This window comes from Synchiropus splendidus, chromosome 5, assembly GCF_027744825.2.
Source record: "Synchiropus splendidus isolate RoL2022-P1 chromosome 5, RoL_Sspl_1.0, whole genome shotgun sequence".
NCBI classification, from domain to species: domain Eukaryota; kingdom Metazoa; phylum Chordata; class Actinopteri; order Syngnathiformes; family Callionymidae; genus Synchiropus; species Synchiropus splendidus.
In genome coordinates, this window is record NC_071338.1 from 34015001 (window position 1) to 34038072 (window position 23072).

The window sequence follows — 23072 nt, forward strand, 5'->3', positions numbered from 1 at the left end:
CAGACGTGGTTGGCTTCTCCCGTGGTGAGGTGGATCTCCAGCAAGTGTGGTCCCCTGATGCGACCAGGCTCCTGATGAGGCGTCCACCTGCCCTCTGACCTTGGCTGGACCACGAGCCGGACACCTGTTGGTTCGGACGGCTGATCCCAAGTGATCCCAAGCAAAGATCACATGACTGCTGTGATGTCACCATGGAGATCGTTTCCATGCAGGAAGTTGACCTTGAAAACAGTGGGTTGAACATGAACCTGAAGACACTTCTGACAGTCGGGTGGGTTCATTTCACTCTGGGGCGCCACAAACGACTGAAAGACTTTCTCCTGCGCGACTCGACCCACAACTGTCTTGCGCGTCCCACAGCAGGTGACCTCATCAGCACGCTGGGTGGCTTCACGGTGGCGTCACACACACATGAGGAACCGCTGATCACAGTGAAGGAATCTCTGGGAGCAGAGGATGAAAGTGAGCACCTTGTCAACGCCACTGCGCCACACCTGCTGGCGACTCGGGGCTTTTCATTTCCGCCTCATTCTGCACCTTTAACAAAGTTAAGCAGACGTTTTGTCTCGCCTCTGTCCTTCATGCCGCTGCGCCACAGACAAACTTGGCCACGCAAGAAAAAGTCGAGCGCTGCAAGAGCACAAAGCCCCGCCGCAGCAGAAAAACTCCTGCCAGCCAATCAGAGTCCCGAGCCGCTGCAGCCCCGTCATTCCCCGGGGGCCACGCAGAGACAAAGACAAAGCCCCCCCACGTGTCCTGCCGACCCGCCGGCCTCCAGCGGGTCCTTCATCTGAGCAGCGGAGGAGGCTACACGGCCAACAGAAGTGAGTTTCTCTCTCCGCGCTGAAACCTCTTCCAGTGGAGAGCTTCGCTGCAGGAGTCAAGGAGACGAAACCCTGGGCTTCAGCTTCTCAGTGGAGCTGCGCCAACTACATTGGTCTCATTTTGTATGTTCCTGAAAGACCGCTGCTCCGTCCTGTTTTCACTCATCTTAGGGTTGACACGCCGAACGAGCCCGCCTGATGTCATGTGACAGCGGCGCCATGGTGTCGCCGGTGAGAGGTTCCCCTGGCTCCTGTGCTGAGGAACCCTCCGCTGTCAGGATGGACACATGCGAGACTGTACATGGGCGAGTCACAAATCCGAGTCAAGGTCGCGAGCTCCAGCCCGGAGGCGCGGCGGGCGGCGGTTCGTCCGGGGCGGGTGGATGAAGCTGGCTTCTTCTCACCTTCAGCTTCCGCCCGATCCAAACTCAGCGGAGCGACCAGTCAACAAGTCGGCCACTCGGCGGAGCAGCCGGGGAGCAGCCACCTGTCCCTGCTAATTTGGTGAGGAATCAATTAAGGCGGTGTTTGCGGCGCGCTCCTTGCCTTCAGCTCATCTGCTGCTGGCTAATGCAATTGTCCTGTGAGCCGCGCGCCGAGCGGCATAATAAAGTGATAAGGCTAATCAGGTTGGCCGCTCCACTCCTCTCCCCGTACGCACACTACACTTATTCTATTAGATGTGTAATGAGATTCTGCACTCCATCAACACCACGCCCGGGTGTGTGTGTGCGTGCGTGCGTGCGCGGCCCGCGGCTTCTGCTCTTGCAGAGGAAATTTGCCCCATTTACATTCTATCATTAGCTTGAAACAAATGTGCCCTTGAGCTCAGCTCCATGGCTGCAAACACGGTGCGCTGGCAGCCGATCACAGCCGTGCACGTGCACACGCTCCGCTCTTCAACACAGCATCAAAACTGTGAGATGCTCCAACTTCAGCGGAGGCAGAGGGCAGGCGGGTCTGGCCAGCCATCCGGAGGAAGATCCGCCCTCGCCGGTGTCGGCACACGCCGCAGCTGAAGACGCGGGCTTCACCACCGCCCACTGTCCCTCTCCACGTCCCTTCCCCCGGACGATGGCTGCTCGCTTGTGGGATCAGGACCATCAGAGGCTGCGGTCCTGAGGCCGGTGAAGAGCTTGGCTGTGCTTCGCGACTGGATCAGAACCACAGCACCACACGGCGCGAGTCTATCTCCCCGCACCCTCACACGCTCACAGCAGCAGCAGCAGCAGCAGAGGACACAGGCTTCTGTGATGTGCAGAAGAGTCCTGGTCAATGGGCCGGATAATGAGTCGCCATAAACAGGGCAGTGTCCAGCTCAGCTCATTACCGGGCCCAGCATATGTAATCAGTGTGTTGCTGGGGCGTGTCCTGACGGCTGAGCCCAGCGGCCGGGTCACAGGAAGGTGGCTCCGTGAAGACTCCCACCAAGGGCCACTTCATCTCTGTGAGGAGCCACTGTCAGTGTTCTGCAGCCCAAGATCCAAAGAGGAAAAGCTGTCATCCATCCTCAGTCTCACTGAGGACCAAGACGAGGCACCGACGCCGACAGGTGCCGCAGAAACCATCTCTGCTTCTTCTTCTTCTTCTTCTGTTTCCTCATCTTCATCTTCGTCTTCTTCTTCTTTCTCTCTGGGCTTCTCCCTTCAGTGGTGGCCACAGCGGATCATCTTCCTCCATCTCCCCCTGTCCTCTGCTTCCTCTTCTCTCAAACCTCATGTCCTCCTTCACCACCTCCATCAATCTCCTCTGTGGCCTTCCTCCCCACCTTCTGCCTGGCAGTTCCAACACCTCAACATCTTCATCTACCAATGTACTGGCTCTCTCTCTCTCTCTCTCCTCTGTACATGTCCAAACCATCTCCATCCAGCCTCTCTGACTTGGTCTCCTGAAGACCTGAGCACATGTGCTGTCCCTCTGATCCTATCATCATCCAGCTCTCACTCCCAGAGAGAAGCTCAGCATCTTCATCTGTGCCTCCTCCAGCTCTGCCTCCTGTCTTCTCCTCAGTGACACTATTTCCAAACCAGACAACGTTGCTGGCCTCACCACCCTTTTGGACACTTTCCCTCTCACCCATTTGTCCCACGTCACACCTGAGACTTTCCTCCAGTGATTCCACCTAAATATCATAACATATACATATATAGATACACCACCTCCAGATCATTGTGGGTAAAACCAGGGAGTTGGTGGTGGACCTCTGCAGGTGCCGACCCTGGACTGACATGGAGAGGGTGGCATCATACAGGCAGCTGGCGGTTCATGGATGCTCCTGTTAAAAATGGCCAGCGCAGGCTGTTTCTGCTCAGGAGTCTCGGATCTTCTATGACTCTGCGCTGCCATTTTCTGCACAGTCTTCTTCTGGGCGGGCAGCACTACGGCCGGAGGCTGGACAGGCTGCTGGAGAAGGTCTGCTGTGGACCCACGAGGTCCTGGACGTGGTGCCTCAGCTGGGTCTGACGGGGAGGGATGATGGGAGACGGACGACACGCTGAAGAGTGGATCAACACCCTGCATTTAGACGGATGATGACCTGGACTCACAGCTCCACAGCGAGACTCACACTGGTGTCTACAAGTCTGGGGTGTGTTGGCGCCGGGATCCCGGCCTGAAACCCAAAGCAAGGGACTGACTCTTTTCCAGCTGAGTCTCCTTCTCGCCGCAGTTTTGACTGGTCCACGTTGGTCTGAAAACGGTGGTGTTGAAGCGTCGGCGAGAGACGGCGCAGCCTTGATGGAGCTGGCGTGAGTCACGGCTGGAGCCGTGCAACAGCACACAGCCACACGTCCTCATTAACTCCGGCAGTGGGATGAAACAGACCTGCTCTCATCCACAAAGAGCAGCAGCCGTCTCAAGCTGCGGACACAAATCTCTAATTATAAGTTCATTTGAAGAAAACAAGAAGCACTTAATAAGCAAATGAGAGTGATAATAAGTTGGAATGCGATGGGCTGAACCCCCGCTGAGAGTGAGACAGCGCCAGAGCCAGACAGAAGGAGCAGATGAGGAGGCGCCGCACTCAAAGCAGCAATTAGGCTTCTTTGAATGGTTGAACAGAAGGAAGGGCTGAGGCCAGGGAGGCTCCTCTGTTCTCCACTCTGGCCACCCTCATGTGCTCTCTGTCCAGCTGGGAGGCAGATCTGAGCGGCCCGGCAGCCAGGGTGAAGGGTACGGAGCGAGGTCTTCAGAGCCAAGCCACCGCTGCCTAAAGTTGTGATTGTCACCGTCCATCACCGGCCTGACTGACTGGAGGAGACCTGAGAGGAGGCAGGGAGTCACTTCGGACTCTGGAAACCAACCCCCACTCCAGGCCTTCAGAGTCAACGTGCCCTGATAACGTCCCGTACAGAAGAAGGCAAATCAACAGGCGGACCTCATCTAGTCAGGAAGCAAAAGTCCGGATTCATCTCCCGGTCCAGCATGTTTTCCTCCGTGTCTTCATGAAAAGCCACGCGCCGGCCTGGCTCCGACGGACCGACCGACCAACCAGGGGAAAACCCCTCCCTGGCAGATCCAGCTGCATCACAGCGTCAGGGCTGCATGAGCTTCCTAACGCTGGCGAGTGCCACACGTCAGCCACAGACCGGAGTCTGCAGCTCCGGGTGTCACGTCCCCTCACTGGTGAACAAAGGACCAGGCGTGGCGACTCTTGGATGGGGCCTCGCCAACCTGCTGGGCTCAGCGGTTCTCACTGCAGACCCACTGTCTGGTACGTGACGCAGGTGACCCGCCGTGGTCCCAGTGATCAGACTAGAGTGGGGCGCACCCCTCCTCCGCTCTCCAGCTCTGTTCTTTGGCTGTGTTCCCACATTGTTCCCAAATCTCTGCAGGTTTGCTCTGGACTTGAGTGGACGGAACTGACTGGTCGCAGCGAGACCATCATCCACTGAGGGCTCACTCTTCCGTGGTCGAACCACTCAGCGAGCCGCACCGCCGTCACCTGCTCTCCACACGCTTCCATTTGACACATGCTTAACGGGGGGTGGGGGGTGGGGGGCGGCAGCTTCCTTCTCATGACCGAGGCTGCCAGGGGTCCCTCAGCTGCAGCCGGCTCCTGTCGCTCTGACAGCTCCATTATCTCGCATGAAAGTGAAACAAATGGAGGTTTGTCAGTGTAAATATTAGAAGGGGAACGAGTGGAACAGCAGACTTTGACCTGAAACAACCTCTGCCACAGACGTGTCCTCCACCAGAGGAGCACTTCACGCTGCAACTGTGGCTCTCCACGGCTGAAGGTCAATGTTATTGTGTCTGTGAGTGGCGTGGCGTGGCGTGGCAGCGTCGGCTCATCAATCCAGCAGAGATTGTTGCTCCTCATAAGTGTTTGTTTCCCCTCAGCCATGCTCTTCACGTCGCCAACTGGAGTGCTCCGTCAAGAGGCCTCTTCAGTCTGCACTCACTCTGTGTTCGGTGGCAGCCGTCGTGGCCCGCGGCGACTGGCAATGAGACTCAAGAGGCCACAAACGGACAAGTTCTTCATCCAAAGTGATCGGCCTCGGGGCGTCAGCTCCTCTCCCGCAACAATCACTTAGACTTGTGCGTATGTACAGTGAGTCTCATCTCTCCTAGTGAGGACCAATTTTGGGGCGAGGACCTGAAAATAACGGGGTGATGGTAACTGGCTCCCAGTCTGGGTCAGGGTCCTGGTTCAGGTGAGGGGGGAGGGGTCCTCACAAAAACAGCTAAACAAACGCGTGTGTGTGTGTGTGCGTGACAAGTCACGTCCACCTGGGAAGGCAGTGCTATGTAAATGGCTCCACGCGTGTCGTCTGCGAGCGAGCTGCCACACACTCGCTCGCTGACGCCGGAGGCCTCCGGGTCGGGTGCCTGCCCCTGTCTGATTTCTTTGGGTCAGTTTCTCCAACTCCTGACAGGGTCACACACCTTTCCCCTGCCTATTAACCCGCAGGAGCACGGCGGGCCTGGCGTGCGCCGGGGGCTCCAGGGATCACATTACTGAGATGACAGCTCGCCACCCCGTTTCCTGTCACTCAAGGTGGCGCTGTCACGGCAGTGTCCCGCTCCCAGGAGAAGTTGCCGTCTCCCGCTGAACGACTGCAGCGCCCACTTGAGGCGCACTGCAGTATGAGAGCGGCGGGAGCGGGGTGAGGGGTCCGCACGTGTCAGCCAAGATGGCCGACCGGCCAGACGCACGCAGGAAGCTGTGACCTTGACAAAGCTGCTCTTGGTGGTGGTCCGTCTGCACTCACTTTTCCCTCTTTCCCTCTGCTGCGCTGCGCGTCAATACTCACCTGTCGCTCACTTCACTGACAATCGGCAGCTGTCGATGCAGCTCCCAGGATCAGCCAGAGAAGAGCAGCACAGTGAGGCAGCGAGGAGGCGGAGCCAACACACGGACAAACACGCACACACGCTTCACTCTCTATACATCCACATCAGACTGATCAGCGCTGACTCTGCACTTTTCAGCTGCAGGAACCAGATGAGATCAGATGAGGAAACAAAGAACAACCTTCTGACTTCTGTGACACACACACACACACACACACGCGCGCACCATTATGATGAGCTCTGTATTGGCCTCAAAGAGTGGCCGCGCCTCCTGGAGACCTAAAGGACCTTCAGGAGGACCTTCAGTGTTCCAGCACGCTGAAGGAGATTTGCCAAGTCCTGACTCCAGGACCCGACTCTAATCCAGGAAGCACGGTGGCCGGCGGTCACTGAGGGCAGCTGAGCCTGGGTCTTGTGTTGGTAAAGATACGAGAATGATGGGAGCCACCCAGCAGCTCTCCTGGTCATCTTCAGCTCCGTCCTGAAGCTCACTGTTGTTTCTTGTTTCCAAACTGCAGGCAACCACACGGTCTTCATGTCTGACTCTTCTGACTCTGACTCCTGAGTCCTCACCTGTAAAGCACGGAGGCCTCCAGCCTGCCTGCACTCTCTTCTTGGTCCGGCCATGGCAAGATCTGACAAACTCTGCGTTGAGAGCTTTCTTGACCTCAATCTCCAGCAGAACTGAGGAAGTGCTGGTGGATGTTGGAAGGTCTGGCCCCTCCTGATGCCAGGTATCGGTTGCTCTCATGAGCTCAGAACTGTTTGATCAGAGCTTCAACTTGGTGGAGAGCACGGAGCCAATGCTTAAACGCAGTCAACAACAGGTCTGACTCGCGAGGGAAGCTGAACTCTTCACTAATCGCACGCTTGTCGAAACGTTCTCCTTTATTTGTTGGTGAAAAAGACAGTGAGGAATGAGTGGGGGGTGGTGGGCAGGTGTGTGTGTGTAAGAGAGCACCGACGTGTGTAAGAGAGAGCTGAGCCAAAAGGCAAAGCTCTCTATTCAGCAGTCAGCCGTCATGTGACCCTCAGCTGTGGGTCATGAGCAAAAGAACCAGACACGAGCGGCTGAAATGAGTTTCCTCCGACGGTGGCGAGTGAGGGAGACACAGGAGAGGAAGTCGTGTTGAGAGTGTTGAGAGGGGCCAGTGGAGCTGGTTCAGGCATCTCATGAGGACCCCTCCCTGTGGCCAGCTGGGAGGAGGCCGGGGGGTCGACCCAGGACCACGACCCCCTCAGTCGGAGCGTCTGGATGTAGGTAACCACCGCACTGGAAGGTCACCCAGACTAAAGTCCCACAGCAGGAGAAGAGCGAGAACGAGGGAGCGTCAGGGAGCAGAAGAGCTGGTGAGAGTGTGGAGGTCAGAGACGGAGGAACGGCAGCACAGTGGATTCACAAAGAGCCGACCTTCTGATCTCTGCTGTTAACTCCAAGGTCATAATCCCACTGGAAGGTTTCCTTGACATGTTCATTCACTGGAGCGCTGAAGAAAAGTCAGGAGAGGAGCGTGAATAGATGCGGTCAAATCCAGCACAACCCCAACTCTTGCACGCCAGATAAGCTGCACACCTGGAGGTCAGGACCTCTGGCAGACCCACTTCCTGGCCAGTCCACAGCAGCAGCGCTGGGTTCTGAGAGATGAAGCGCCTGCTTCAGTGGACGGAGAGTGGAGACGTCGCCGCTATAACGAACACGTTCATGATCACGTCGGCCTCCAAACGGAAGAGGAAGTGCTGTCAGAATGAAGTTGAGGTTCAGTGTAAGGCTCGGGCTCAGAGGCCAGCTGCCTGCTTTCTTCTTCGGCCCTGTGATTGCTGAGCTCTGCTTTCATGACCTGGTCTTTGTGTGAGATCCTCCTTCTCCTCTCTCACCAGCGCTCCGAGACTGGTGGTGCTGATTGTGGTGGCGGCGTGAGAGGAGTGTCGCGGCCTGACGGCACTGATGTGGCTGTCGGCAGAACCATGAAGCAGACACGACTGAACGCTGCAGCTCCACTTCACTGTGCTCCCCTGAGAGCAGGGAGGCGAGCGCAAACGCTCTCGTGACTGAGTTGCACCTCGGCTGCTCAGGAAGGAGACGATGACGGTGAGTCTGGTCACATCAGGGCGTGTGGAGAGAGAGAGGCCTGTCCATCATTCACCAGAGGGCTTGTACTTACACCGCCACATCAGTGCTTCACTGAAACACTTGAATGTTAATGATTTATTTTTTTGATCTCTCTAAGCTAAACACAGTCGTAGCCTTAAAGACAACAGCACTAAACAGTGCCGTATGTGTGTGTTTCAGAGAGAGAGAGCATGTGTGTGAGTGACAGAGAAAGAGAAAGTGTGTGTCTGTGAGAGAGAGCGAGAATGTGTGTGAGCGAGAATGTGTGTGTGAGAGAGAGAGTGTGTGTGAGAGAGAGCGCATGTGTGTGTGTGTGTGTGAGAGAGAGCGTGTGTGTGACAGAGAAAGAGAAAGTGTGTGTCTGTGAGAGAGAGCGAGAATGTGTGTGAGCGAGAATGTGTGTGTGAGAGAGAGAGAGCATGTGTGTGTGAGAGAGTGTGTGTGAGAGAGAGCGCATGTGTGTGTGAGAGAGAGAGCATGTGTGTGGGAGAGAGAGAGTGTGTGTGAGAGAGAGCGCATGTGTGTGTGTGTGTGAGAGAGAGCGTGTGTGTGAGAGAGAGAGCATGTGTGTGAAAGAGAAAAAGAAAGTGTGTGTGTTTTAGATAGAGAGAGTGTGTGTGCGAGAGAGAGAGAGCGTGTGTGAAAGAGAAAGAGAGAGTGTGTGTCTGTGAGAGAGCGCGCATGTGTGTGTGTGTGTGTGTGAGAGAGAGCATGTGTGTGTGAGAGAGAGCGCATGTGTGTGTGTGTGTGAGAGAGAGCGTGTGTGTGACAGAGAGAGTGTGTGTGTTTTAGATAGAGAGAGCGCGTGGGCAAGAGAGAGAGCGTGTGAAAGAGAGCGAGAATGTGTGTGTGTGAGAGAGAGCGCATGTGTGTGAGTGTGAGAGAGAGAGCATGTGTGTGAGTGAGAATGTGTGTGTGAGAGAGAGCGCATGTGTGTGAGTGTGTGAGAGAGAGCGTGTGTGTGAGAGAGAGTGCATGTGTGTGAGAGAGAGCGTGTGTGTGAGAGAGAGAGCATGTGTGTGAGAGAGAGCGTGTGTGTGAGAGAGAGTGCATGTGTGTGAGAGAGAGCGTGTGTGTGTGAGAGAGTGCATGTGTGTGAGAGAGAGCGTGTGTGTGAGAGAGAGCGTGTGTGTGAGAGAGAGAGCATGTGTGTGAGAGAGAGAGCATGTGTGTGTGAATGAGAGAGAGAGCGTGTGTGTGAGTGAGAATGTGTGTGAGAGAGAGCGCGTGTGTGTGTGAGAGAGAAAGAGACAGAGTGTATGTGTGTATGTGTGTTAGAGAGAGAGTGTGTCTATGTGAGAAAGAGAGAGCATGTGTGTGTGAGAGTGTCAGAGAGTGTGAGAGACAGCGCGTGTGCGAGAGAGAGAAAGACAGTTTGTGTGTGTGTGTGTGTGTGTGTCTGTGTTAGAGAGAGAGTGTGTGTGGTTCATCCTCACTCGTGGGGACTCTTTCCTAACAGGAACACTATCCTTGTGAGGACCGCATGACTTTGTGCGGACATTTGCACGGTCCCCACAAGTGGCAGCCTCCATCTGAGGATGAAGACGTCGAAATAAGGGGGTGATTCTGACGGGGCTCCAGTCTTGGCCTGGTTCAGGGGCAGAGGCCGGGGAAAGGGCGAGGGCCAGGAGAGGTGTGTGTACAAGAGGAGCTTGAGCGTGATCTCCACTGGCTGGGAGAAGGAACACGTCGGCTCCTGAGTGAGGGACGGAAAGTTTTTGGAGGTAAATGAAAGCGAGTGGTGCGAGCAGAGAGAGAATCAGAAGTGGAGATATTAAAGTGTGGTATGTAAATGAAGGGCACGCACGCACCCGCACGCACGCACAGATCAGCTCCTCAGAAAGAGACAGATGGTGAAAAAAGACGGTTCTGCCGGAGCCAAAGTGACGGCCGTGTAAAGTTTTGATGAAGGACAAACTAATGTCAGAGACTGCGGCGCTGGGAGCTTCCTGCTCGCCGGCTACTGCATGTGATCCCGCCTGTCACTCACACTCCATCGCCATGACAATCACAGCGGCGCTGAGGCCCGGGGGCGGGACCAGCCTGTCCTTGTGACAAACACCAGCCCGCCACGATCTGACGCCAACCACTGCAGGAGACGCGCTCGCACAATAAACAAGTCATTATATCGCATGTTTGCCCGCCGCTCAGCCGCGGAAGCCAGTCCTCTGTTCGCTCCCGCCGCTCTGAAGTTGTGTCTGTCTGTGTGTGTGTGTGTGTGCCACACGTGACCCGCGGAAGCAAATCATTATATTTATATCTGTGCTGGTCTGGAGTGTGTGAGCGTGAGCGTGAGCGTGTGTGTGTGAGTGCTGGTGCGGGTGAGTGTGTCCGCCGACGGGAACAAAGCTGAGAGTTGTCAAACTGTGGAAGAGATGGCAGAGTGGACGGTGACGCCAGCCCAGTGTGACAGCTCCCTCACACACACACACGGACGGACGGACGGGAAAATGCTGCAGTCCCCCCCAAACCTGCCCTGGACTGCCTGGTGTAGCTGTGAAAGCTGGGGCGGAGGAAGAAAGGGAGACTGGCCGAATGAACTGGAGGCTGATTAGTGCCTGCCTGCCTGCCTGCCTGCGTGCGTGTGTGTGTGTGTGTGTGTGAGAGAGAGGCAGTGGAGTGGAGGTGGGGGGGTCAAAGTGTCACATCAATTTATGGCTGAGCTGTTTCTGAAAGAGGCCAACCCCACTGCCACTTAGCTTTAACACAGCGGTGAACACCACACTGCCAGACACACACACACACACGGCGCTTGTGAGGACCTCTCCTGGCCGTCCTCACCTGCACCACACTGGAGCCCAGCCACTTTGATCCAGGCTCAGCCTTGTGGGGACCGGCTGAAGGGCTGGTTTCCCTCTCAGCAACAGAGAGGCCCAAACACACTGAGGAGCAGGGAGTGGCCGGCACCAGCTCAGCTGGCTGTGGAGAAGATGAGGTCTGAGGGACTGAAGGCTCTGAGTGGGACGTCCGTCTGGAGCTTGGTCTTGAGGACGTGCACGACGTGACGACCAAGAGGCCCTGTTGTCCAGTGTACACATGTGATGGAGCAGCTGGGGGCACGAGAAGGTCCTTTTGTTTGAATGCTGATGACGTTAGGACGTGGACGAGGACTGCAGGACCGTGGAGCGCCCGCTCTTCCCTGCAGGAGCAGAAGCCCGGGCCACACACCTGTGAGAGACTGAGAGTGGAGAGGAGAGGCGGGCGGGTGAGGAGGAGCTGCTCCCTGAGCACACATGACACCACATGGTGACAGCAGCAACAACAACAACAACAACCACAGTACTGCTGTCTGCCATCCCGCGCCGTCCCCTCTGAAGCACCACGTGACCCGGGTCAGACCCTCAGATCCAGTCAGAGTCTCTGGAGCCACACTGAGCCTTTTAACACCACGAGCCAGCGTCTGAGCCGCGTCTCTCCGCCAGATCACAGAGAGGGTCACGGGAGCCGGCGACCCCGAGGAACACAGCGAGGGAAGACCCCCCCCCCCCCCCGTGTCAGTCGCTGGACAGCAGCAGAAAAATATGAGATTGATTTATTTGCCTGCCTTTAGTCCTCGCCCGCTCTCCTTCTCTGCAAACTGAAAGCAATTAGCAGAGAGGGACTTGTCGGCGGGAATGTAGGGCACGGCAGCGCTAATAAAAAACTATTGACTTTTCAGCGACGGTTGGCGGCGTGAAAGAGGTGCCGCGGCCTTGTCCGACATGAAAGGAGCTCCATTAATTTCACTTATTTCAGCCGGGCCGCTGTCGGCAGGCGTCCGGGCCAGCGAGGGGGGGGCGGGGCCTCGCCGCTCCTCGGGAGGTGGTGGCACCCAGCGGCCTCCTTCTGGAGAAGCTGGACCTCCACAGCCTCAGGTGTCACAACAGGCGACCTTTGCTTCAAGGTGAGACGGGACTGAAGCTACTCTCGCTCGCTCACACACACACACACTCACCTGACCTGCACCTGAGGGTGTGTGTCCTCATGAGGACCAATTTTGGGGCCCGTATGGCTTTGTCAGGACCTTCTGCTGGACCCCACAAGCTCATCCTGAAGCTGGAGACTTCCAAGGTGAGTGGAGGGGGAGAGGCTGGGGAAAGGTGCTGGGCAGGAGAGGTCCCCACAAGGACGGTGTGTGTGTGTGTGTGTGTGTGCAGGTGGCAAAGATGGATGTGTGGTGCTGCCGGCGTGGTGGAGCAGTGGCGATCTGCAGACACAAACTAATCTGCGCGTGGAGACGGGACAGGCCTTGATGGTGTATGGTAATCACCCCGCCTGTAATCACCACCACTGATTCCCATGATTGATGAAATATGTGTCTGAGGAATCGCAGGTGCTTTTGTCATCGCTCTTCTTCATCTCTGTGTCTGGCTGCAGTTGGGCAGGGAGCTCTCTCTTCCAGAGGCGGCGCCAGTGACTGAGAAGGAGTGGGCCAGGAGGAGGCGGGGGGTCAAGCTCTGGCTCTGGGGCCCATCCCTGGCCGGGCCCCGGTCACCTCCTGTTTCCAGGGGCCGTCTCAAACAGACCTTTGAAATGGCTTCACCTGTGGCTGTCGGACTGAAACCACCCTCCCTGAAACCCTCGCCAGGATCCGCAGAGTGGGTCCTGGTCCGGAGCCTGGTGGCAGCACAGCAGCTCGCCTGGGTTCGGGGCCCGGCGCGTCACACTCAGGAGACCAGGGGAGACGAAGAAGCCTGGGGCTGCTATTACATATCTATAATGAGAAACGGAGGGGGGGGGCAGCGCCGCCGCCGTCCACCTCAGATTAAATATGCACAATTCCTATGCAAAAGAGCAGGAAGCCGCGCGGCGTCTCATCCTGAGCTGCGGTTGTTTCAGGCAGCTTTAACACAATCATCCGTCAACACGGGGCCATTTGCAGGTCCAAGTGTTGGGGGTTGCTTCTCCGCCATGACGTCCACACTCACACCACGCAGATGTTTTTCGGCTGCGTGGGGACCATCACCCTTCCCCCAGCCCCCCCTCACCACGTGACTCACCTGAAGGACTCAGTTGGACTCACCCTGTCATCTTGAGGTCCTCAGCCTTCACCTGGTGGCTGTTTTCCCAGAAACTGGGGATCACTGAGCCAGCTGAGCTCACACACAGGTACGGACGGACACACACACACACAAGTGTGGCAAACGCATGTGTGTGTCTGTGAGGAAGCTCCGGCTTCACAGGCTGCGAGGAGATGAAGAGGCCCAGGCTCACATTTGCATTTCAGAGCCACAGCTGATTGTATCAGCGAGCGCGAGCGAACAAGAGAGCTGTCATGTTCCTCAGGACTCATCCGCGAGAGGGTCAGAAAACACATGCAGCTCTGCCGGATAAACAGGCAGCTGAGGAAGACGCTCCAAGGCAGCTCCACTGAGAACATGCTGTTTGCTTCACTGGAGCAGATCCACTCTGGGACCGGGCCCATTAACGCGCCGACCTCTGATGCGTCAGCAGCAGAATGACCACTGCTGCGCCTTCAGCTGGACCTCCACACTCCTCATGACTCCTCAGCTCAGTTCATCTATCCCAGGAGTGTGGCTCCAGCAGAAGAAGCCTCTACTCCTCTGACGTCTCCGATGAGGAGAACCTGAAGATGAGACATCAGAAACGTCAAATCCGAGGCAGGTTTGGTGCAGACCTGTCGGCTAATGATCTGGATCCAAACGTCTGTGGAAGGCAACCTCGGATGGTTCTCCTCACCTGCTGCTTCTTGCCATCACTCTCAAACACCAACAGGCAGTTGCAACACTGAGGCCGTTCATGTCATGACGACACGGACACAAGCCACGAGGGGGGGCGCTCCAGCCTGAATGGCAGTGAGACGGCGGACGACCAGGGGGCGGAGGGGGCGGGGCATGGCAGACTGACCCGGGGCTTGGGACGGAGGGCAGTGTTGAGGGCGTCTGAGGGATGAGAGGGCAACTGATCCAGCAGCGAGAGGAAACCAGAGTGTCCGTCAGCTAGACAGAACAGGAGCGCCAAGGTCTGTCTCCCTGGAGGACACTGACTGTGATCAGTGTGAGAAGTTGAGCTCTGACTCCCAGCTCTGCTGAAGCAGCAGCGAACAACGCAGTGATCACCGGCGCCTCCACCCCTCCACCCCTTCCTCCCGCGCCCTCCACGCTCTCATGTGCTTCCACTTCCCGCGGCGGGTCCCAGCAGTCCCCTGCCACTTCAGCCACCTCCTCCTTCCCCGCGCCTCACTCTCTTGTTCTACTCCTTTTTTCCGGGCAATTGGGTTCCTGGTGCTGGTGGTGGGGGGTAGGAGGTTGGGGTGGAGCTGCTGGGAACTTCTGCGTGTGTGTGTGTGTGTGAGTGTGCACGCGTGCTGGGAAGTGAGCTAATAAAGGACGGTGATCCATGAAAGGCCTTGAGCAAAGACACAGTCAATTACCTGCTGTGGGTGTGAGGGACCCGAGCGCGGGGCCCTCACACCCACAGCCGCTCACACACTGGGGCGCTGCCGTGCGCCTCATCTACCTGCCCACAGAGAGGCGCGCCGTGTGCACGTGCGGGACGCAGAGCAGCCGCTCATTAAATGGCTGTCACTTTTGACAAATTTGTGCAGTTGGAGTGGACGCCATGAAGATGACGGCGTTGGCTTTATTTCAGAGGGAAGACTTCCTGCTTGTGCCGGTGAACTTTTCACAGCTCCAGTTTCCTCATTTTGGGGACTGTTTCAAGGTTTGGCTTTGCATGGCTTCTCATGGACTGGAGGTCCACGAACAGGTCCGCGTCCCGGGTCCCTGTCAGGAGGGCGGCTGGACTCCGCTGTGGACCTGCGGTTCTGAGACACACCAAACTGTCAACAGTGAACCCTCCGTCTGTGGAGCCCACGCGCGGCTCTGACTCACCTCCGGGGCAGGTGTCAGGGGACCTGGTCCTGAGTCTGGTCCGACAGGTGCGGGACCACAGACTTCCTCTGGCTCTGCCGCTGCCCCCTGTAGGAAGAGACACACCAGGTGAGCTCCTCTTTCGGGCCCTGACTCAGGAGCTGGTTCCAGTATCTGCTCACCTGCAGGTTGCGGCTCAAAATGGGGGGCAGTTTGAGGTGGGAGGAGTCGTAGGATCCATGAGTCGGAGAGAGTGTCATCTGGACCACCATGGCAGAGAGGCGGGTCCTGTCTCCGGCCTGGTATCTGACCCGCCTCAGCAGCAGCTCTGTCTCATGGGGTTCTGGTCTGAATGGAGAGTTGAAGACCCCGGGACTCTGGAAGAGAGAGCCACGGCTGAAGAGCTGGCTGAGGCTGAAGAGCAGCCCGTCTGGGGGCCAGAGGGTCTTTGGTTTGGTTCCACCCAAACCCTCCAACTGGCGGTGTGCTCCTCTCAGGGGGGAGCCAGACAGTCCACAGAGGCCCGTCTCCAACACGCCTTCCATAACTCGAGCTAGCGCTTCTGTTTTTCTCTTTCATTCGCGTTCAAGCGGCTTGCGCCCCCTGGTGGCCACCGTCTCTCAGTAGTTCAGCACTGGCTCCAGACAAAAGCCTGAGCAAGTCGACTCCTCATGCTGATGCTCGTGCAGAAGCTCCACCTGAGCAGGTGGCAGGGCCTCTTCTCACTGAGGGCTGCAGCGCTAGAGCGCCCCCACAGTCCTGGCATGACACCGCATCGTTTCGTCCGCACGTGACCTCAGGGCTTCACTGGACCCACAGCCCACGGCGCAGCCTCAGTGAGAATCGGGGACACACAGGCAAATCCAAAAGTACGGCGCCAGCCACGGGAAGAGCAATGATGTTGACCCCGGGAACACAGCAACTCTGTCTCTGTCAGAGGGACTTGGGGCCTTTTGGTAACTTGTGTGTGCGTGTGTGTGGGCTGTGGAAGGATGAACTGTGTGGGAGAGCCATCTATTCACTGCTGACAAGGTCAGAGCCACAAAAGGAAAGAGTCCCCCACCATATGCAGAGAAGAGAGGGAAAGATATATATAGAGACAGAGAGACAGACAGAAGGAGGGGCGGAGCTCAGCGTTACCGCTCGCTGTCTCTCAACCATCATCATTCAGCCAGACACCAGCACGCTGGCTGGTGCCGGTGCCGGGTCTGTGGGTCCACCAGCCCGCGCAGGCTTGGTCCTCACAAGGGTCTGTGTGTGTGTGTGCGAGAGCCGAGCCCAACAGTCTCCGCTGCGGACCCTGACGTCTTTGGTTACGTAAACATGAAGGACAGACGGCTGCTGAATCAACAGTGACCACAGCGCTTTGTCTTCATTATGATCCCAGCAGGGAGTCGCACACACACACACACACACACCTGAGCCAGGGGAGCCGCTGAAGAACTCCACTCAGCACATCAGGCGGGCCAGAAGGACGCGCCACTCTAGCTCCGTGGAAGAAGTTTGTCCCGGAGGTCCTCGGCCTCAACTTTCACTTGTGCTGGGAACATCCGGTGTGTGTGTGTTTGACTGGACCCACCTGCTTGGTGCTGAGCAGGTGGTGCAGCCGGTGAGCCCGGTACAGCTGCCGTCGCCGCGCCTCCGCCGTCCGCAGAACCTCCGTCTCTCTCCTCAGCAGCCGCTGGCCTTCCTCCAGCTCGCACCTGAGGGTCACCGACATTCAGCCACGGAACACAGTGCAGGGGCCACACCACCAAGGAGGCGAGAACCAGTCCACGCAACACCCTCAGTCCGAGGTGGACTCTCACACCCTCAGCTCAACTCCACCTGCATGTCAAGGTCGCAGGGAAGAAACGCCAGTGCGGCATGAAAGAAAAGTTCCCGCTAATAAAGTTGTGGCTCGCTGGAAGCCTATGAAACATTGGGGGTTTTGAACAAGTGCTTTGTTGTTGTGCTGGAAAGTGTCCTTCACATGGAGGAGCTTCCTGATAATCACAGCAGAGTCGGGCGGAAACAAGAGAGCGAGGCGGGCGGCGGCGACCTGCTGGCGGAGAGGATGATGGATACATTTCATCTGCTCCAGCCGCCAGCTCCGTACCTCACACAGTTCGCAGGGAAATCACGTCAAGGGGAAACAATCAGGAGGAGGGAACACCGGCGCCGGCCCGGCCCGGCCCGGCCCGGCCCGGCCGCCGCGCTCGCCACCGCGTCTGCTTTTCAATTACCCGAGGCCAATGAGAATATTCATGTGGCTGTGAGCCTAATTCCTGCTGCAGCGAGTGACATTTAAAGAAGAAATCACAACCTGCTTTCTCATTCCAGCCGCCGATTAAATCGGCAAATGAATGGAATATGCACAAACTCCGTGGCGTTGCTGCGCGGCACAGCCGGCGTCGGCGCATTCATTTATTCACTAAGTACAACAATTTATCACTGTGGATCCCAGCGTGCGCAGGCGCGCGCACGTGTGTCAGCCACCTCTATTTGCTGACTGCCTTAAACGAGATATTAGTTATTAAAATGTGCTTTTCACTCTCAACACAAACCCTTTCATTCATTTCCTAGGTGACCTCTTCAGGTGTAGCAACCTTGGCAAGCGTTTCCAAAGGCTCACCGGCGGCTGGTCTCCCAGGCTGAAGGTTTGGGGAGCCACGGCCAGAGCAGACGTGGAGCAGAGAGTGAGGGGTCGACGGAGGGAACATGGAGGCTGCGCGCCTGGAAGCTGCTGACAGCAGGAGGAGCACGTCTGAACCTCATCATCGTGGTCGTCGTCAAGCGTGGCGCCCCGCACCAGTCTGTGGCGTGGTGCGTGTCACGCTGGAGGGCTGACCCCCAGTGTTATTGAGTGCCGACAGGTCTGTCCCGGCTCTGTGTCGCCTGCAACATACATCTCCCCGCCTGCTCCATAATTCACCGCTGGGATCAGAACCTGCGCGCTGACACCGCCGCTCTTAATTGGACCGCTCTTCATTTTCAATGCAGCCTTGACCTGATTGGCTCTTTTAATGGCTCCCATTCAATGATTCAACAGCTGTGGGGACGAGGTCAGGGAGCCCTCTCCAACCTTGCACTTCCTCAGCCTGTTGCCTGCTTGGGTTCCTCCTTAGTGCTGAGTCAGCGCAGGACCTGCGGCCAGCCCATCACAGCGGCGGCTCTGGGCCTGTCGCCTCGGTGGAAGAGTCTCGGAGCTCCTCAGAGCAGCTTCACTCCACCCAGAAGCCGCTGCTCACTTCAGCGTGTTTATCGTGTCGTGGAGTGTTAGCGTCCTTGTGGGGACCTCTCCTGGCCGTCACCCTTTCCCCGGCCTCTGCCCCTGAACCTCACCTGAGCCAGGAGTCTGGACCAAAGTGGAACCTGATTATAGTGACCCCGTCCGGCAGAAGGGCCCCACAACAACATCAGGGCCACAAAATTGGGAGGATATGCTTAAACACACACACACACACACGCACACATACACACGTCCAATCATCGCGAAGGTCTGATCTCGTCTCCTCACAAAGCGGATCAGAAAGCAGCAGAGAGAAGAGCGGCGGCGGAGCAGGACGACCCCGCCGCTTCCTCCGCCGCGGCGCTTTCATGGCCGTCCTTGAGAGGGACGAGGCGCGAAGGGAGGAGAGAGTGGGCATCAAAGGAGAGGATCCTCTCATGTGCAGCACTCCTCCGGCAGCCTCTGCTTCGGACTTGCAGACGGAGAGAAGAAGTTTGCAGCTGCGCCACATCTATCAGCCCATGAGCTGATCACGAGCAGCTGTTGACTGCAGCTGCAGCGCCGAGGCCACTGACACCGGCTCGCTGCAAATATGCAAAGCGGCTTGTTCGCCTCCCTAATTGCCCCTGGTTCCTGCGCAGCAACTCTGGTCGCCTCCCTGACAAAGTGATGAATGGTTGGAGGAGCGCAGGAGAACTGTGGTGGTGGTGGAGCCAGAGCTGCCGAGGTCCTGACTCCATCAGGCACCGGCGGCGAGGAGGAGCCAGGACGCGGTGACCAGTCTGTCTGCAACAGGCAGCCTCACGTCAAGCCGCCCTCAATCGTGACCGGCCTTTGTCGCTCGTGGGCTTCTTTGATTTTATACATTTGTATTTATTTGATTTGATTTATTCTATTTTAATTTTTGTGGACAGCACTTTCTTCCGAAGCGCTTTCCTAGTTGGTGGGAGCCGGCTGACCATGGCAATGAAGCTGATTCTGACCGTGAAGCGAGGAGGTGTTCCACTGGAGGGTGGAGAGGAGCCACGCTCGCACCTGCGTCTCGCTGAGGCCTGACTCCCACCTCTCCATCACGGCTCCTTTCGACTGTCTTCACCTCATCTGCTTCAGTCACCGAGGCCACCAGGGCCTGCTGAGCAAGTCTTGAGCAAGCCTGTGTTCTCCACTCCCACGACCGAGCGTGCTTCTAACCAAACACACGCTGTGGCCTGACTGTGCCGCACCAGTCTGACATCACAGAGTCTGCTCTCTCAGCTCAGACCGAGCCATCTGTTGGTGCACCTTACCTGCGCAGCTGGTTGAGGACGGGCAGCTCCTGGAGGAAGCGCTTGCGAGCGTAGAAGTTGTGGACGTACTTCCGGACGCAGAATCCCCTCCACCGGCGCTGGATCTGCCCGAGGGGAACATTGGTGTCAGTGGTGACTCCTGACGTCAATGAAGGCACCGCACAAGAGTTCAACCCTGCTGCAGTGCTGTGACACGAGCCTTGTAGAGTCAGGCTCAGTGGGGATCTCAGTGTGCCACCGTCCACCACTGATGATGTCACCGCGGCGCCGCTGCACTAGGTGTCCATGGAAACACTGTCTGGCCTCCAGCACGATGATCATCACACAGAAGTGTCAGGACTCGTCCTAACAATGGCCTTCAGGGACAGCTCTGCTTGTCCTGGAGGCTGCATCACGGCTGAGTCTGAACCTAAAATACGGACGAGTCACGTCGAGCGACCCTCATCTCTGGCTCTCAGTGGGTGTGGACCACAGTAGAGCACAGTCAATGTCCTCCAGACGAGAGGACAAGCAATGAAGAGCAAAACGAGAATTGTCATTGATCCGCCGCTCAATACGTGATTTTAAATAAAGTACTCGCTGCCTCTTCAGTTCTCACTGACCTTTGTCGACTCGTCGGATCGATGTTGAAATCGACACAAAGCCCAGGTGCCACATGTAAACAGCAGCTCCTGTTACGCTGATGGCTGGTCACATGACCCACAACTGTGGGACAAGTTCAAACCTGAACTGCGCCCCGTGCCATCTAGTGGCCAACTGCGTCACTGCGAGTCATCCAGGAGTCCGGGCAGGTGAAGAAAGGGTCTGCCTCAGACAGCATTTACCCTGAGCGCCATCTCCTGGTAGGTCTCCATCTTCATCCTGACGTATCCTTCCTGTGAAGACGGAGGAGACGTGAGGGGACCTGGCCGGAGCGCACGCACCACGGCTGCTCTCAGTCCATGACGGCGTCAGCTCAGTCTGGACCTGGGACAGCAGAGTGGGGAGTGGGCTGGAGGGGGGCGCTGACTCTCTCAGGACGCAGAGGAAACTGTGGCCGGTGAGAGCGACTCAAATTAACGCTCATCTGTTTCCAAACGAGACCAAAGCGGAGTGAACACTGACACATCCTTCATCGTTTCCCCCCATCTCATGAACGGCTCCCAAACGGTGGCTGGCAGTTATGCTTTAGCAAACAGTCAATTTACAGGAATGATAAATAGCTTGTTGTGATTGCTTTACAAAACTCCATCCAGGAGCAAATGACACGCCAGAGCGCTGGGGGCTGGAGCCGCTGCCGACAATCTGTTCAGTTAACAAGCCGTTGGAGGCAATTTGCCCAAAATGGAGTCGTGTTTCCTCTAAAGCTCGCGGCCCAGCCGCTGCTATTTACACGGAGCTACTTATCTGATGACATCACCTTTGCTAAGTGCCAATTTTGCGCCGTGTAATGAGTGAATTATATTTCTTAAGGTCGGAGTCGGCGACTCGGCAACGGAGCGAGTGAATTCTAATGCGTGCCATCATTGCATAATCAATACAGGTTGGGTTTTACCTTCAGCGCCCGTCTGAGCCGCGCCCTGGCCGCGAAGCCGCGCCACGCCTTCTGGATGACCCCGGCCCGCTGGTGCAGGCGTCTGCCGGGAGAGAGCAGCCGTGAGGAGCGCTTCTCCCTGCTGGCTGCTGACCTGTGAGGACGACTCGGGGGGACCCACCGCGCCGTCGATGAGCCCGTCAGATGCTTTCGCCCGCCCGACGAGCGCTTGCCAGTCAGCGTACAGTCTGCTACCAGTGCAGTGCGAACCATGCTGAGCCACGAACCTGGCGAGCTCCCAGGGTTTTCTCTTTGTTCCCTGAATGATCAGGGATAACGTCCTTGGCAAACACTGCCGCACCTGAAGGTCCCAATGCTCCTTCATCCATTCATCGGCTCACACCCAGGAAGAGCTGAGGCCTCGGACACAATGGCTCACCTCACACTCTGCTGGAAGCTTTTTGAGCCCCGGGGTCTCCAAGCGTCCTCTCCTTGGCCTCACGCAACCGCACGGCAACCTTTCATGACAACTGTCCTGTGCTCTGACTGACCAGTCGGCTGAGTTTCTCTCGTCTTAAAACCTGAAAGACTGAATTGTCTCCACGTCCGGAGGTGTGAGGGGAAGTTGTCCCGGCAGGACGCAGCGGCGGGTGCACTACTGTGAGCGTCTGCCATTAAAGGTCAGAGAGCCTCCCGGACCTGACTCCCTCCATCATGTCCGCCCCGCGAGCGGCGAGGCAAATTTGTACGCGTCTCAAACTTGCTCTAAATGCGAGTCCAGCGCGGCTCTCTGCCTGAAACCAGGACATCAATTTCCAAAAGGCCATTTATAAGCCCAGAAAATCAATGCTGCTAGTCGGAGCGCACGAGCCCGGCGCTGCACTTAGGCGGCTCAGATTGGTGCTAATTATCCACTTAACGCCTTGATCAATCCACTGGAGTCATCTGAATGAACCTGCCGTCTCCCAGTTGGGTCTGCTGACCCCGCAGAGTGCTGTCCGGGTCACGCAGCCGCACCGTTTTCAGGGGTCGGCAGGAGACGCACGTGCGGTCCTACCTGATGTACGCCCGGACCCTGCTGCCCCGGAAGCTGCTCTGGATGATGGTGGCGGCCCGGTTCTCCCGGGCCCGGTTCCCCTCGGCCAGACTGTGGAGGAGAGCAAAGCAGAAGGCCCAGGACCAGCCTCAGTCAAAGGTTGTGGAGCTCAGGAGGCGCCGACAGACGGCCCGACTCTTGGCGGAGGTCTGCACTCACTGAGTGTTCTACTCTACGATGGGCAATAAGAAGCAAAGATCAAACACCTCGACCAAATGTGTTGCATGGTCACAAAGAGTTTGCACCCTGAGGGCAGCGCGGACTCTGGCGTGGTCAGTCAACACAGCGACCCCTACACCGGTCCTGACGCCAGTGTCGCACAGTTCTCAGCCACAGTTGGTCTCAAACACTGTGTTTCCCGGGTCAGAGACGCCGTGCACGCGCCTGGGCAGCGGTGTCGTCGCCACTCCAACTGTCACCTGAGCTGAGCCAAGTGCTCCGCACAGACCCTCGCGGTCCTCGCACAAACCACTCCACGCCTGCTTCTTCTCTCCAAAACACGCACCTGCGCCGGTCCTCACCTGTGTCTGCGCGCGTAAGTGGAGGTGAAGCGCCGCACTTGGCAGCTGATGCTCAACAACTGCGCCATCGCGCCGCTCTGTTGACGGTTTCCTGGGAGACGCGTCGCTGTTGCGTTCAGTGGCCTGGGACATGGAGTTCTGCCTCACATGACCCTCACGTGACTCACACTCGCCCTCGCCCTCGCCTATTCACAGGTGACCAGTAGGAAACGTCTAAAGACGTCGAAGCCATTACTGGGACGTCAGCGTCCCCGGCCGCGTCCCTGTCGCCTCAGTCACCCTGTTGCCATGGCGGCCGTTTGCGCGTCTGTTCGCGGCGCGCAGTCAGCGTCTGAGTTCTGTTTTGCGGGTGATGTGAGGCGCGAGCACTTCGCTGTGTGTTGTGTACGGTCCAGTGTGAGGGA

At 57.3% G+C, this 23072-nt stretch overlaps 1 protein-coding gene across 1 annotated transcript; it reads right to left on the reverse strand.

The window, feature by feature from the left end:
* Window positions 1-14810: 14810 nt before the first annotated feature.
* Window positions 14811-22747, reverse strand: LOC128759417 (spermatogenesis-associated protein 17-like). The gene is made up of 9 exons (XM_053866345.1): window positions 22669-22747; window positions 22109-22198; window positions 21073-21154; window positions 20363-20413; window positions 19539-19642; window positions 16621-16744; window positions 15224-15418; window positions 15063-15149; window positions 14811-14995 (listed from the first exon to the last, which is right to left on the reverse strand). The coding sequence occupies exons 1-9, from the start codon at window positions 22734-22736 to the stop codon at window positions 14888-14890; spliced, it is 909 nt and encodes a 302-aa protein (XP_053722320.1). The 5' UTR covers window positions 22737-22747; the 3' UTR covers window positions 14811-14887.
* Between the last annotated feature and the right edge of the window lie 325 nt (window positions 22748-23072).